This window comes from Fringilla coelebs (assembly GCF_963513975.1).
Source record: "Fringilla coelebs genome assembly, chromosome: 3".
In the NCBI taxonomy this organism is placed as follows: Eukaryota; Metazoa; Chordata; class Aves; order Passeriformes; family Fringillidae; genus Fringilla; species Fringilla coelebs.
This window is the reverse complement of record NC_140030.1, coordinates 70,749,849-70,764,863: the sequence shown is the minus strand read 5'-3', so window position 1 is coordinate 70,764,863 and position 15,015 is coordinate 70,749,849. Positions and strand designations below refer to the sequence as shown.

At 42.4% G+C, this 15,015-nt stretch overlaps 1 protein-coding gene across 3 annotated transcripts in view; it reads right to left on the bottom strand.

The window, feature by feature from the left end:
* The window catches only part of TARBP1 (tRNA guanosine 2 -O-methyltransferase TARBP1), a gene marked incomplete at its 5' end in the record, with an annotated part of 31,355 nt that extends 24,965 nt beyond the window's left edge, over nt 1–6,390 (bottom strand). For all 3 annotated transcript variants that reach the window (XM_084202239.1, XM_084202240.1, XM_084202241.1), the window contains 7 exons: nt 582–717; nt 1,778–1,875; nt 2,798–2,850; nt 3,541–3,689; nt 4,504–4,573; nt 5,363–5,460; nt 5,553–6,390. In XM_084202239.1, the coding sequence (XP_084058365.1) occupies nt 582–717; nt 1,778–1,875; nt 2,798–2,850; nt 3,541–3,689; nt 4,504–4,573; nt 5,363–5,460; nt 5,553–6,390 (1,442 nt within the window). The remainder of the gene's footprint in view (nt 1–581; nt 718–1,777; nt 1,876–2,797; nt 2,851–3,540; nt 3,690–4,503; nt 4,574–5,362; nt 5,461–5,552) is intronic.
* Nucleotides 6,391–15,015: the final 8,625 nt, after the last annotated feature.

Genomic DNA, 15,015 nt, shown 5'->3' with positions numbered 1-15,015 from the left:
CTTTTTCTCTTTGTAAACTGCTTCCATTCACTATTCCTTCAACCACCAGTAAGATTTTATTTAAACGCTCCAATTTGATTAAACTGGAATGACAACTGATTTTTAGTGGCTCTAGGAAGTGAAAGCAGACACTAAGGAAATATCAGTGTGATTAAGGTCCATAGTGAGGCCAAGAACTTTTACCAAGACTTTTATTTAGAAATCCTCCAGTTTCTAGCATTGTGGGCTATCACCTGATACAGCCTCAACTGCTATTAAACAGGCTGTAATGGTTTAAGAAAAGGAAGTGTGATATGTATCAAGCAGGAACTGTGGAAGAACAGGGAAAAATTACTCTAAAAAAGTAGAAACTATGAAGATCTAAAATGCAAAAACTCAGTGTTTTTTAACTGAGACATAAATGCACTGGTTCTTGAATTGCTTTCCTCTGCAAATTAGACATAAAGGAGACAGAACCTTATATTCCCATGCATAACCATCCCTTCAGAAGTAACAAACATGAATCCAATTCTGGCTCTGCAAACTGTCAGCACATTTCTTTGGAAGAAGGGTGCAAGAACACAAAGCAGTGTATATTTTACCTTAAAGCATGAAGTCCTTCAGCACCAAGTACTTTGCATGCAGGGATAGATGCCAAAGCCATAGAAAGAAACAAAATAGGAACGGCACACCAGTGCCTACTTGTCATCTTCTGAATAAATTTTAACAGGAAGCTACCTTAAAATAAAAGTAAGCAGAAGAACCCTGAGTGATTTTGTGCTCTCCAACACTTTTAAATAACATGAACACCAGCAGAAGAGTGTTACTGTAATTTCTGACAATTAAATTAAAGACAACAGTATAATTTCCTAATTATTTCAGTGAAAAAAATTACATTCCAAAGAAGTCTGTCAGTAAGGTGATATAATTCAGAGACAAACAGAAATAAACCTAATTTTGACTTTGGTCATCTGCACTAATGACCATGTTCAGGAATGGAATTTTAACTTGATTGTTTTGAGTACTAAACAATGCCTTTTTCAGGTTGATATTGAGCCGGTGATATGGCTGACCATAGTAATGAAACCAGTTGAATGGATACTGGAAAGGGCAGAGCAATTCTCAACAAGCCACCACATTCACAGCTGGTGGAAGCAGGCTACCCATTTCAGGATCCCCACCACAGACCCCTGTTTAGTGATAAAATCCATGCCTGGGGGCAGGGCAGAGAAACAGGGCATCTATGGCATTACAAATATATAGCAGGATGTACCTGTACACATAGGGTGCTGCAGAGAGCTGATTCTACCCTGATTTGACCGGGTATTAACTTCTGGTCACCTTCACTTTAGCATACACTAGCATCAAACTTTGGAACAGTCTCAGAAATCTTCCTCCACCCAACCTGACAATGAAAGAATCCTTACTCTGTTTCAGCCCAGGGACTGGCCCTTTTTAATGTGTCACTACACAAGTCATGACTAAAAAAGTCTGGCAGATAAAGAATAAAAAATCTCCAAGTACTGTTCACTTCAGATCTCAGGACCTTGTTTGGGCTTTTTATTTTTCCATTAATAAAAAGCAAATCTGCTTCATTTTGCCCCTAGAACAATTCTGTAGCTCTGTACTCCAAGATACCTTAAAGTCCCTGAAGACCTTTTCTCTGGAAACTCCACTGTCAGGACAACAGTGGAGTTTTTTCTCTCAAGTAAACACTCACATGACATACCAAAAGGAGCTCCATAGTTTTTCTTTGGTTTATTTAAAAAAAAAAGATAAAGGTGAAACTGAAACATACCTTTTTCTTCTTCTGGAAGAAGAGTGAGATACGTAGCCAAAAACTTCTGTAACCTCATTCCCAAAGGAGGACAGGCTCCTATTGATTGACCTGGCATCCTGTTGGGTTTTAAAACATTAGTTACCCAACTGGCATGTTAACATCTTTAGGATTAGACATAACAGATTTAATCTAAAATCTAATAGATTTCAAATGTTTAGAACTGCCTTCAGACAAAAGTCATTCAGTGACACTCCATGAGACCAAGAGAGACAACCTGTGCCTCATGAGAAGTCTCAGGATCCTGGCTGCTAAGGATGAGCATCACTCAAGAGATTCTACAGCTTTCTCTCAGCTTGATATTAACTGCAGCAATTTGTATATTCTTGGTATACTCAAACATGTACCCTCCTCTACACATGCCAACATGTTTCACCAGAAATACAGAGCTAAGAGAGAAGTCTAAGATTATGAAGTATTGACTCAACACAGCTCTAGCATACTGAAACACTCGGCATTTGCCTCACCTTCTGAATTCCCATCCGTACATGTCCATGCAAAGATACTGCAGACTGAGAAGAGAAATGCTGAACTGATGCAAGAGCCTGCAGAGCTCACTCCTTGTCCTGCCATGTTTAGATGAAACAACCTATTTTGACTACACTTTACCCATAATCACCTAAACCAAACTATCACCAGTGACAGTCAGTTTCATCCCCCCAAAAATGAACATATTAATCCACTGAGCTCTTGGCTTCATGGGCTTCCCCCACCAGATCAAGACTGTGACCATCAATTCCACCAAGGAGCACTGAAAATGGCAAAAATCAAGTCCTGTCACTAGACTCATACTTCATTTGTTCACAGCCACCCATCTTTCCTGAGAAACTCTCCCTGTCAGTAAGTTTAGCAGCACCATTTTTTCTTAATGTGTTTTCCTTTAGCTAAGATTTCGCCAACATACTTAAGCCAGCATTATTAGAACATTTGCAGCAAACAAAAAATTAAATAAATAACAGATTAATTAAACCAGTGGCTTACCTGCTGTAGAGGGAACTTTCTGAGAGGGCATCCATTAGTGGTCCAATAACAAACTGAAAAAAAGAAACAAGAACAATGGTGAAATGTACAGTTCCAAGGCAGTGTTACATAGAAGTTAACTAAACTTATTTCACCAGACTTTATAGGACAGAGCCAGAAATCACAGAATACTCTTGTTAGTGATAAATAGTAGATGCAAAAACAGGAAGAAACTAAAGGGAAGGGGGACCAGAAAAGTGAACAAGAAAAGAGATTTTTCTACTAAATACATTTCACAGAGTATTGCAAAAGATGTAGGTACGAAAGAAATCCTTTTGGGAAACAGACAGAGAAAACAGATTTAAACATTAAACAGAAGAACAACAAAGAGCAACACAGCTAAAATGACTTAGGGTGCATAGTAAGGTTGACTATTTTAAGTTATTCATCAAGAGGCTGACTTAATTTGTATAAATCAGGAATTTTAACCTCTGAGGGGAATGCTCCTATGAAGTTTAAATAGTATAATATAGATAATTCCTTACTGAAGTCTAGGCTGGATGGACTGTCAATACACATGTGACAGTAAAAAAAAAAAATTAAGCTTTAATATTTCTTCCCACTTAGAGAATATTTTAAAGTGTGGGGGTTTTATGGATACAGTAATACACTGATTATGGTACAGAGAAAGTACTTGTCAAATTCCAACTACTGAAGCAATTAGTGTTAAGATCTGTTACAAATTAGAACAGTAACACCCTTACCTCTGAGAAAACAAATGAATTTGGAAGATGCTTTGTTTCATAAAGCTCCAGAAAATGAAGAATTCCTTCCTTTGTCAGTGTTTTATTCTCACTCTCAAACATTCGTCTGTAAACGCACACATGCCAGGATGGGTGAAACAGCCAACAACCTGTTACAAAGAATAAATTCTTCTGAACTGACACAGAAGTGACAGTGACACACTAACACATAACATACTGACATTCTGGACAATGTTATAGTCTATTCCCATTTCAAAAAGGTGACTACAGCTGTTAGTGTTATAAAAACACCCTGTTAACTCTAATTTTAAAATTATCCCCGTTTTCCAAAGTTACTCTCTACTTTATAAGTTACAAATTAAAATTACTAAAAAGTGCCACATCCTCCTTACTTTATTTATACCAATGCATTTACCCACAAAAGTTGCACATTAATTTCCACTTTACAAATCTCTAACATCTTGCACTACCTCATTACATGTGCTCATATGTCCTAGACACACTGCCTCAGCACTTATTTTATTTATCCTCTCCCTACTTCTAACAAATTAAGTTGGGGGTTTTTTTGCCCCTTTTACAAAGTTGTGCAGCTGAATTGTCTCCTACAACCCCAAAAATCTCTGGCTTTATTTTCACATTGTCTTAAGTCAAGCAAAATACAATAGGAAATGGCCACTTATTTGGATTTTCTGACAGTAAAATAGTATTTCAAGACAATATAGTAAGCAATAAATATATACTAGGATTTCTTCTCAGAGCAAAGTGGCCACTGCCTATGCATGTTTGCCAATCAACCTATGTATAAAGCAAACCCATAAAAACTGGAACAGCCACTCAGCAAACACCTAATTTGAGAAACAAAACATTACAGAAAGCTGCTACTGAAACAGAAGAAGAAAACAGAGAAGTGTAACTTAACTGACTAATATTTAAGAGATTAAGTAGAAAAAAATTCCATCTTACCTTTATCCCCTGATACGGCAAGCTCGTATAAACTGTTTAGTTTTGGTAATACTGGCTTTATGACGTGGATCTGAAATGCAAATCAAGTATAAATAGTTTATATCTCAAACCCAGGAGCTGTCAAATCACTCAGACTAAAGCTTACTATCAATAGCATTAATATAGCAATTGACAATAAAAGTACATTTAAAAAAACCTGCAAAGCCTGTGGTACGCAACACTCAGTCGCAGTTTAGCACTGAAAAAAACTTCAGTGGTACCATATTTTAAGAAAAATACTTACTAATAACCATTCTATTCCTCAGAATTAAAACAGCACATCTAAAATTAAATATTTAAATTCATAGTATCTCAGTTACAGGACAATCATGTCCAAATAAAATAAAATAACTACAGGGAGCTGGGTACACTACTAATAGTTAACACCACAACACCATACAAGTATGGAAGCATCAAGTCAACAGGGATCTTTCTGCCGAGTACACTGGACTCACAAAATGTTTTTAATCCAAGGTACTCCACCTTGTGGAGTCCCCTCTACCAAAGAGAGGCTATTAAGTGCAATCACTGGAGTTTTCACTAAGCTGGTTACCCTGGTCTTGCAATTACCTGCACTCCAGGTTTCTGTCACTGCATTAACCAGATGTATTCAGATGACAGAGAAGAGCTCTGAATTTACTCCCAATGAGTGACACATACTATGTTTTAAGAGTTGAAACAAAAGTATTCCAGCTAATGCTAACTTAGACATCCTCCATCACCAAACCTAGAAATACTCTGCCCTACACAAACATTCAGACGTGACCAAGTGAGGCGGCACGCCTATCCAGGATGGGCACAGATTTTACAGCTCTCCTACCTGGTTTCCCTCCAAAGTTTCCATTATCAAAATGTAAGTTTCCCAAAACTGTAGGAGTTGCTCGTTCTTCTCAGCAGACCACCAAAACAGACTCGACTCTAAGGAAAGAAGCCAAGGACACGCGTTTCTCGCGACCCCGCACGCCGGCCCGCGCTGCCCGTCCCGCCGCCCGCACCGTGTCCGCCCGTACCGTGTCCGCCGTCCGGCGGGCAGCGCAGCTCGGCGCGCTGCCCGCCGCTCAGGTCCAGCGCTCGCTTCAGCAGGTAGCGGGCCCGCTTGCGGCACAGCCCGTCCCGCTCCGTCAGGCCCTCCTGCACCAGCCTCCAGAACCGCGGGCACAGCCGCGCGTCCAGCCCCGGCGCCGCCGGGCCCCGCGGCAGCAGCGCGTCCGCCAGGGCGCTCAGCGCCAGCAGCGCCCGCCCGGCCCGCGGCGCGCCGCCCGCGCCCAGCAGCCCCTCCCAGACGCGCGGCAGCGCCGCCCCGTTCGCGCCCAGCGCCGGCAGCAGCCGCCCGGCCACCAGCGCCGCCGCCGCCTCGCCCTCGCCCTCCTCCCGCACCAGCGCCAGCGCCGCCGCCGCGCACCGCGACAGCAGCTCCGGCTCCTCCAGCCGCGGCGCCGCCGCCACCAGCGCCTCCACCGCCGCCTCCTGCGCGCCCGCCCCGCCGCCCGCCGCCAGCTCGGCCAGCGCGTCGCGGGCGAGGCGCGCCGCCAGCGGCGCCCCGCAGAGCTGCACGCAGTGCCGCAGCGCGCCCCGCGCCGCCCGCGCCGCCCGCAGCCGCTCCCCGCTCCCCGCCGCGCCCTCCCCGCCCCGCAGCAGCGGCCGGCACCGCTCCAGCGCCACCTCCCAGGCCGCCCGCCGCAGCGCCTCCGCCTCGCCCGCCGCCGCCGGCCCGCCCGCCGCCAGGCGCTGCAGCAGCAGGCGCAGCGCCTCCGCCCGCTCGGCGGAGAGCGGCGCGCTGAGCGCCCGCAGCAGCGCGGCGCGGTCCCCGCAGCGGGACAGCAGCGTGTCCGCCAGCACCACCTCCATCGCGCGGGGGGAGGCGGAGGAGGAGCGGCGGCTGCGCAGGCGGGGGCGGGCGGGGCCCACGAGGGGCGGCGGGAGGCGAAAACGCGGTGTGATTGACTGTTTTGGCTGTGTGTGTGTTCGTGTATGTGCGTTTCAAATATTCTACATCTTTAGGTCATAACCCGCCTGCCTGAGCGTTCCCAGACGTAGCGGCTGCTCAGCGCATCCTGGCCCAGCGCGGGAGGCATAGTGCAGATATCCCAGGTGCAAGCCTCTCACTTGATGGGGGGGAAGTTCCATCCTTGTGTGCCATAAAAACACTCTCTATTCTTCATGAGCATTACTACACAAGATCAGGCAGCAGTAATACATAAAATGTCCAGTTTTCTCACCTGTCATATTTGTTCTAACCATTTATGCCAAAAGAAGTTGCTGAAACCAGTCACTGTTCTCATCAGAGCGTACCTGAGGTTTGCCTGAGTGCCGTGCATCCTCCCCAGGTCAGAGGCATTCCTGGATGCTGGGTCCATGCTGTTGGGTCAGAAGGGCTCAGGTCACCGGCACTGAGGCCAGAGAACAACTCCTGTGCAGTTCAATGTACCAGTGCAGCCAAAGCCTAACTCAGAAAATCCAGTAAGTGTAAATACACCACGGGATATTACAATTCACATGAAAAATAAACTGAGAGATCTGCACATCAAGAGTGGTGACAGACTACTGCCCTAGAAGATGTGATCATAGGAAAAGGCAAACCTGGAACCTTCTGTTCCTGTGAAAGCAATGGATAGCAAATTCCTGGCTCAGCACAACTTGCTTTCTAATGGGTGTGGGCATTACTTTGGCCAAGATGTAGTTGATTAGAGTCTAATGAAAAAGAAAGGCTTACTGCAAGTTTTCCAAGTGAGGTTCCACTTAATCACTCCTCTCCACATCAGTAGTCTTTCCTTTCCCTGGCTATCCATTTTCTCCAAACGTTTTTAGAATTTTTTTAATCTTTGAGATCCTACTGATTGCAAAGCCACTGAATTTTCTTATTAGAATTGAGCCTGTACTGTGACTATATATGCAATATATTCTGGAAAAAGAAGGTGGAAATAAATTCTTTTGAACCCTCCAGCTAAAATAGTTTCCCTGTGCCTTACCACTCTTTCTGTTACACACAAATTACAGAATCTGGTAAAAGCTCAAGAAAACGGTTCAAATTATACTTTTTACTCAAATGCAAAGTAAAACTTGGTACTTTGTTTCACACACACAGAAACATGTTTCATAGGAAGAATTGTTACAATGTGCTTTAGTAAATAAGATGCTTTCAGTTGAAATCTCTTAGGTGCCACAATACATTTTGTTTTTCTGTTTGTTCTTTAGTAATTTTTTCATTTCCACTTACAGCATGCAGTCTGATGAATTTTAGGAGTTTCTTTTATCAGGCTTGAAACAGCACTAAGCAGGGGATCCAATCTTACTATAGATTTACTCTTCCCTTCCTGGCATCTGTAACTAAATGTAGAGTTAATGGTCTTCATTACAACTAGTAATCAAAACAGAATCAAATGTACTGTGTGTGTGCTGTTTCTTCATTATTGTCTGAATTCTCCTCTGCCTTTAGTTTTATCACAGCAGGGTGCCAAATCCAAAGTCTTATTACACCAATTTAAATAACAGCATTTAAATTTGAACTGTTCCTCAGTAGATTGTCTTATCAGACAAAAAGGGAGGTTGGGTTTGGGGAGCTTCTTCGTGGAATATTATGACAACAAAACAAATAAAAACAAGTCAGAAAGCCAGATATGGAGTTAAGAGAGAGAAACTGAGCAAGCATTTTGTAATTTTCAGCAGAGTTTTGTAATTTTCAGGTGTCAAGAACTACACCACTCATACCCTCATTTCATGGTTGTTAAGTGCCTTGATGGTAGCACCCTAATTTTGTGCTTTCCAACTCTACAGTCCCAACACATACCCCTGCATCACCCAAGACCATGCCCTGTTCTGTTTTCTCCACTTTCCAAGCTTATCCCAACCGCTTCTGCCTTGTTCCTAAGCCAGCTCTGCTCTCAGACCCCCAGCCTGCCAGCTGCAGGCACCTGTAGGGTCCCAAAGCCCTTTCAGCCTGGGTTTGCTGCACCAGCCTGAGCACTCAGAACATCCCACACCTGCCATGTACTCTGCACTCCTTTTTATAAGGTATCCTGTATTCCCTGACCTCTCCAGGTCCCCTCCAAACTCAGCATGTGGCCTAGAACAAAGGCTGCAAAACCTTGATTTTTATTTTTATTTTGAGAGGACATCTTGTATGTGCTTTCTTTATTTCTGACGTACCAGGTTTTCTCCCTCAATCAGATTAGTCTATCTTAAAAATGTAAGACTGAGGAATTATCTGAAACATCAAAAGTAGCTCACCACGATTGCAGACAGCCCTGAAATAAATGGCCAGTCTGAACATGTCCCTTTCATGGACCACTTCTATCTATAGACCACAAAATACTTCTCAGCTCCTTGTAACTCCAGATGTAGAGCTCACTTCACGTTCTGCTTCCTTACCCAGGGTCTCTCTGTGTCATTTAATATTGTTACTGAGCCAATGAGAGGCAGGACAATGATGAGAAAAGTATTACTGTTGATTTTTTTCTGACCTTTGTAACAGTACCTTTTCTGATGGTGTGGGTTTCCAGCACATGATAACAAGTTGACCAAATTTGGGCTGATTTTATAATTTAAAGGCTTTAGAGTAGTAGTTTATTGGTTTTCATCGGGGCCCATAATTCTACACCAATTTAGCAGAGGACTGATGTTCCTCCCTCAGACTCACAGTTAAAAAATCAGTGCCTTTAGTTACCTGCTTATACTTTAGGACAAATGTATATTTGTTCTTATGTATTTGCTTTCCACTGTGATCACACAAACATGCAATTCTGTACTAGGAAAAATTCCTGGATTATCATTCTATTGGTTGGTTACCTTAGAAAAGGATTATGGACAAAACCACAGTAGAAACTACAGAAAATTACAAGTCTTGGAAATCCCCACTCACAGTTTTGGGAGGATGTTATGCTGTTGCCATAAAGCCACTGCTAAAGTGCTGAGGCACCACAGATTATTAGAACCCAGCTCAAGTCTATGTCTTTAAAAAGTTTTGTTTCAATGATAGTTTTAGATCACACAACATACATTTGTTCTCATGAAAGTCCCATACTTCCACCTGCACATTTACAGGTAATTCTGTACAGTTCATAAAGAGGAAAACTCACCTAACCCTGCACCATGACTTCTTCTTCCCTACAGGAGTCTGTGGGAGTGTGTTTGCACAGTGTAAGGTCTCTGGGGGGGCTGGATACATAACACTTTTCTTCTCTCTCCCACTGCATGAAGGAGAGGGAAATGGGAAATTTCTGAAAGTTATGCACAAAATTTCCCACCACAACTCTCCCACAGAATAATGGCATTAAAAGCCCAGATGTGCTCCATGCAATAAACCTTACCAGTTATTATGGTTACATATTTTCATGTTTTCTTCTAGGTTTCCTCAGTGCTGTAGTGCAGAAAACCAGCAGCACACATAGCTTTTATAGGACTCTCACTCTGAGACAGCACTTCTCCTCTCTGCCAGGAGAAAAGAAAAAAGAAATTTACAGGAGGTGAGAAAGGGAAAGAAGAAAATGGCCTAATTTTTGTCAGTTTTTCCTAAAGTCCTTGAACCCTTTTGCTAAGACAGATAGAGGCAGAAGTGTTCTAACTGAAAAAGGAAATCATTGATATGCAGCAGGAAAGCTGGTCACAACAATTTCCACAAGGTGGTTGTGCTGTTATCTCTTCATCCTCCAGTGCTTGTTTCATTTGCCTCCCCAGCCCCAGAAATGATTCTTCCAGCTCTTTCACATCACAATGCAAACATGCATTAATCCTCATCATTTTAAAATGAGATTCAGCTAGTCTCTCCAGCTAGTCCCTTCAGCCATCACCTTCCCTCCCTCCTCCCTTTCATTTCTGAACTTACTACCCACATACAGTGAGCCTGGAGTTTGTCCTCTGTGGCATCCCAGTTCTGATTTGGATATCCCAATCTGACTATCCCGTCTGCTGTTATTACAGTATATCAGCTATGATTGCTCACAAGCTACCTGTTGAGTTACTAGCTCCACATTTCTATCCCCAAACTGCTTTATGAAAGATGAATAAACCCTTTATATTGCAAAGTCTGTATGCAGAATTTTCCCAACACAGGCACATTCCTATCTACTCACATCCTTTAAAATTACTGTCTGATCTGTTGGTGTATCACATCCACATCCCCTTTCCTGGTTTAACAAAAGCAATCTTACCCTAATTAGATCTTGCTGTTGTGAAGATCTGTTTCTTAACCTGCCATTTTGACCTTGCCACCACTCCCTTTATGTCCCTCTGCTGCTTCCCTCTTCTGGGCTACATCAAACACATGCTGTTTCTTTTCCCTTTCCATTTCCAGACCCATTGGTCTATCCTTCCTCATCCTCTCATCTAATATCAAGACACCGACTTCACACTGACCTACCCATGCTGCCAGTCTGAGTTGTCCATGTATTAGTCTTTCAAGTAAGACTTTATGTTTATCTTGTGCTAACTCCCAGCTCATTTTCCTCTATTATACCCCAAACAACCCTTTGTTGTCCCAGTGACACAAATTTGAGGCAGCACGTGTTCTGTGACCTTCTGTGATCCATGGCCTTCTGTGTGGACTGATAAGCTGATCCTCTCTCTCTGTGCATCTTGTCATCTCATGGTGCTGCACATTTTCCCTGGTGACAATTAGTACAGTACTATTGATAGAGAGTAAGGGTAACACTAACTGTGATAAATAAATAAATGAACAAACCCAGAAACCAGCAATGTGTCAAGCTGCAGGGAAGGAGCCCAAGGTTTGCAGCTTGATGTTTGTGAGGAGAGCAGTAAAAGGCAAATGTAAAGGTGTCTCACAGAGAGAAGGGCAATGAGAACTCCCTGTTGCCTTTCATGCACACATACTGCCCCTCATGCATTCTGAGTTGTTCAGACATTGAAACTCGTGAAGAGTTAGTTCAGATCCAGCAGTAGCTCCAGATTTTTCAGACTCATGTCTCAAGCACTCAGACACGAGAGTGAAGCCTTTATGATCTCTGCAGAACAGAAGATGGTGCTGTTGTCACTGACATGTGCCTCTCAGGGCTTTTTCTGGTGAAAAGAAAGAAAGTGATGGAAAGAAAAGAAGAGGAGAGAAACTAAAAGGAAAGGTACAGGAAGAAAAGTAACTGCCATTCCTTGGAATATTTTTTCACTGGAGAAATTTAGAAACTCAAAGGGAAGAAAGATAAATGCACAGCAAACCAAAAGGACTATCTAAAAGAGCAATTGGGAGGAGGGGAGAGGGCAGCATAGATCAGTCATATACTGGATACACTCTTCCTCATTTCTCTGAAGATCCTGTAAACTGCACTTAGGGAGGTGCTGAATGCCAGCAGTTCCGCAGTGACTCCATAAGGAGCTACCATTGGTTGTCAGCACCTGGAATCATCAGGGTCAGCGTGTCTCAAGCCAGGTGTTTGAAAACCAAGACATCAAAAAACAGGGGGATTTTATAAAGTAGCATTAAGTAATGGTGTGGAGAAGAAGAAAGAGCAGGATCAGGCAGGCAGGAGCTGTGAGTGCAGCACAGACCCTCTCACACTGAATCATGGGCTGCATGCTTCCAGCCTTCCCAGGGCTGTGCTACATGGCTTCCTTGCTTTATCTGCATGGGGAAAAACCAGCACAGGAAAGAAACAGCAAGGTGTCTTAAGGACACTGCTGTTAGTGCTGTGTTGTGAGATTGTGCACATCTGTGTAAGAGATTCCAACGTGAAATTCTTCTTTGACTGAGCAGGACAGCTACATTCACCAGAAACACTACAATATTCCTGGGCTTTTTAGGATGTTTACTTTAAAAATAAAGCCAGAGTTCAACTGCTGTAATGCTGTAAACATCCTGTGTTCAGAAGCAGCATTTAAAGACAGCTGATGAAAAGCAGTTGTGTCCAATTAAACATTCCTAATGATGGGAAGTTACAAATCTACTATGTGGTTTGTCACTGTAAGCTACAGAGGGAAAGCTAAGCTGGTAAATCTCTCCAGTTAGACTGAGTGCAGTGGAATGGTCAGGAAAAGATGAATTAGGAAAAAGAATTAAATATAATCCTTTGCCATCTGTCTTTGTTTTGCAAACCTACTTGACAGGATACTACTGAAATCTGCAGACATTTTTTTATCTGCTTCATGTAGCTGAAGAGCATTTGTTGTACAGACTGGAATTAAAATGCTTCCCAATAACAGTCAGCCATCCCACTTATTGTCCTTGTTTGCTTTCCTTTTTTAAAAAAACAAACACTTAGGATTTTGGCTTCAGCTTAAGCTGCACCATTAATTTTTGACCTCTCTCCTTCACTAGGACTCAGAGCTGGGTGTTAAAGCCTAAATAGATTTCACCATTGGTTTTGCAGGGAAGCAAAAGGGCTGTGGAAATGTATGTACTACATTCTTCTCCAGCTTTCAGCCTGAAGAGCAGATGTAGATGTAGAAGCAGTGTGACAATCGAGGGAATGTCCATATGCTATCACAGTTTCTCCATAACAGTTTTTGTCTATAGGTCTTCATCTAGCAAACCATGTCAGTATGAGCTTATCTCTAAGCACATGCCTGAGTATTTTGCTGCCTCTGGATTTTGGTGTACAGGGGATTCTACTGATAATGAACAAGATAAGAGGATCTACCACAGTGGGGAAAATACGTTGTAGCTTCTGCATGAAAATTTACCAGTGGCAACCCTGGGAGCCTTTAGTCTTTTTTAAGTCCTGGTGTTATTACTGGGAATAATACTGCAAGAAGGGGGATTTAAAAAAACCCCAAACATAAGCAAAGCACACCACAAGGACCAATCTGGTTCTTACTTACTTCCTTGGGAATACAGCAAAATGCCATCCTTTTTTTTGTTGTTTTTTAGCAGTGAGGGAGGGAGGAAAAGAGGAAGGAAGGGAGGACAGAGGCAAGGAGGAAGCTTTCACTTTATTTCCAACTCCTATGTATTTTTCTTTGCAAATGTGAAGGTTGGCATGTCAGTGTCCTTTCAGAATGCACAATATGAAGAGCTTTGTAGCTCCTTGGCTTCAGAAAATAGAGCACTGATGATTAGCTGATTAGCTTTTCACAGATGAGCTAAAGTTAATTTGCCCCTTCTGAAAGGGTGGAGATAGCCTGCTAGGTACAAAGAAGTTATCTTTGGTTTTCAGATCACTGGAGGAATTCGTCAGGCACTGGTTGAGACCAAGATTATTTCCTAAGTGGGAATTCAGATTATGAAAGACCCACACCACTGCTGCCTTCCTTCTCTCACAGTCTTTCACATTAATGGGGAGCAAGGGAAAACAGCTTTAGAATATTCTCCTTCATCTTCCATAGTACTTTGGATTACACTAGTTTAAAAAAGCACAAATCCGTTGTGCTAAGATGCAATTTTCACATTTTGACTTGTGCATCTCACTTCAAAGAAGTTTATTTTGAGTTTCCCATGCTAAAAATAAAGACACAGAACAAATCAGTTCAGTTTAGCTGAGAACAGCAGTTTTGGAAGCATTAGGCAAGAAGCAGCTCTAGTGTTTTCAAAACAGCTCTAATGCTGTTGTCTTTAATGGGGATGGCTAATCCTCCCTGTTTTCTCATATTCCAAATGATTCTCTCTAAGTGGAAGCCTGCCAGTTATTCTGCAAAACTCCTGACTCATTCCAACCTCATTTAGGGCCTTCCTAATTGATTGCAGGATATCTTCAAAGTCAGAAGAGGGCTCTTGTTTGATGCTGTAAAAGGTTTGCCAAAAGGTTACATACAATCTCTTCTGTTTCTGTAATGTACTTTAAAGATACTGGAATTGAAGGAAAAACTTCCAGATCAGCTAATTTTTAGAAATACCTCACTTTTACAATTTTGTTATAAAGGCAGTGGGTGTTACTTAAAATATTTTTCAATTATTTGTTAATTAATTTACCTGGGTCCTGCAGGTTTACTTTGGGTTCTTTTCCTGCTGCCCATACATGAACAGTAAAAATAAGCACTTGTCGTATTGCCACAATGGGTTTTTTTCCCTTCACCCCTTAAATCTCAATCTTGTAAAAAAATGATAACAGTAGTCTTTTACACATTTATGAGGTCTTCCATTAAAGTCTATTTGAAGCATTGTATAGACAATAATGTATGAAGCCTCAATGCACACTGCTGAGGTATTTATTACCAGGTTTTTAAACTCAGGAGAATGTACCACAATAATCACACAACTTCAAGACCACAGTAACTAGTTGTCAAGGTTTGGGCAAAAAGAAATACTTCAATGGAACCCAGCATTCAGAAGCTGAAACATTTTCTAAAAGTGTGGCTTTCCTCTGGTAGTTGCCCAAATATGAAGGCATCCAAAATAACTCTCCATCTTCAAGAATCTCGGCATTGAAATGTTTTCTTCGACCTCCGCCTCCTGTCACTGCATCTAATTAGTTCTTTTTTTTAATCATGTTGCATAACTCTGAAACTTTCCACTGCAGAGGCATAACACTATATTGTAAAAACTTTGCTTTCTTCAGGAAAAAAAAAAAAAAAAAAAAAAAAAAGAGAGAATCC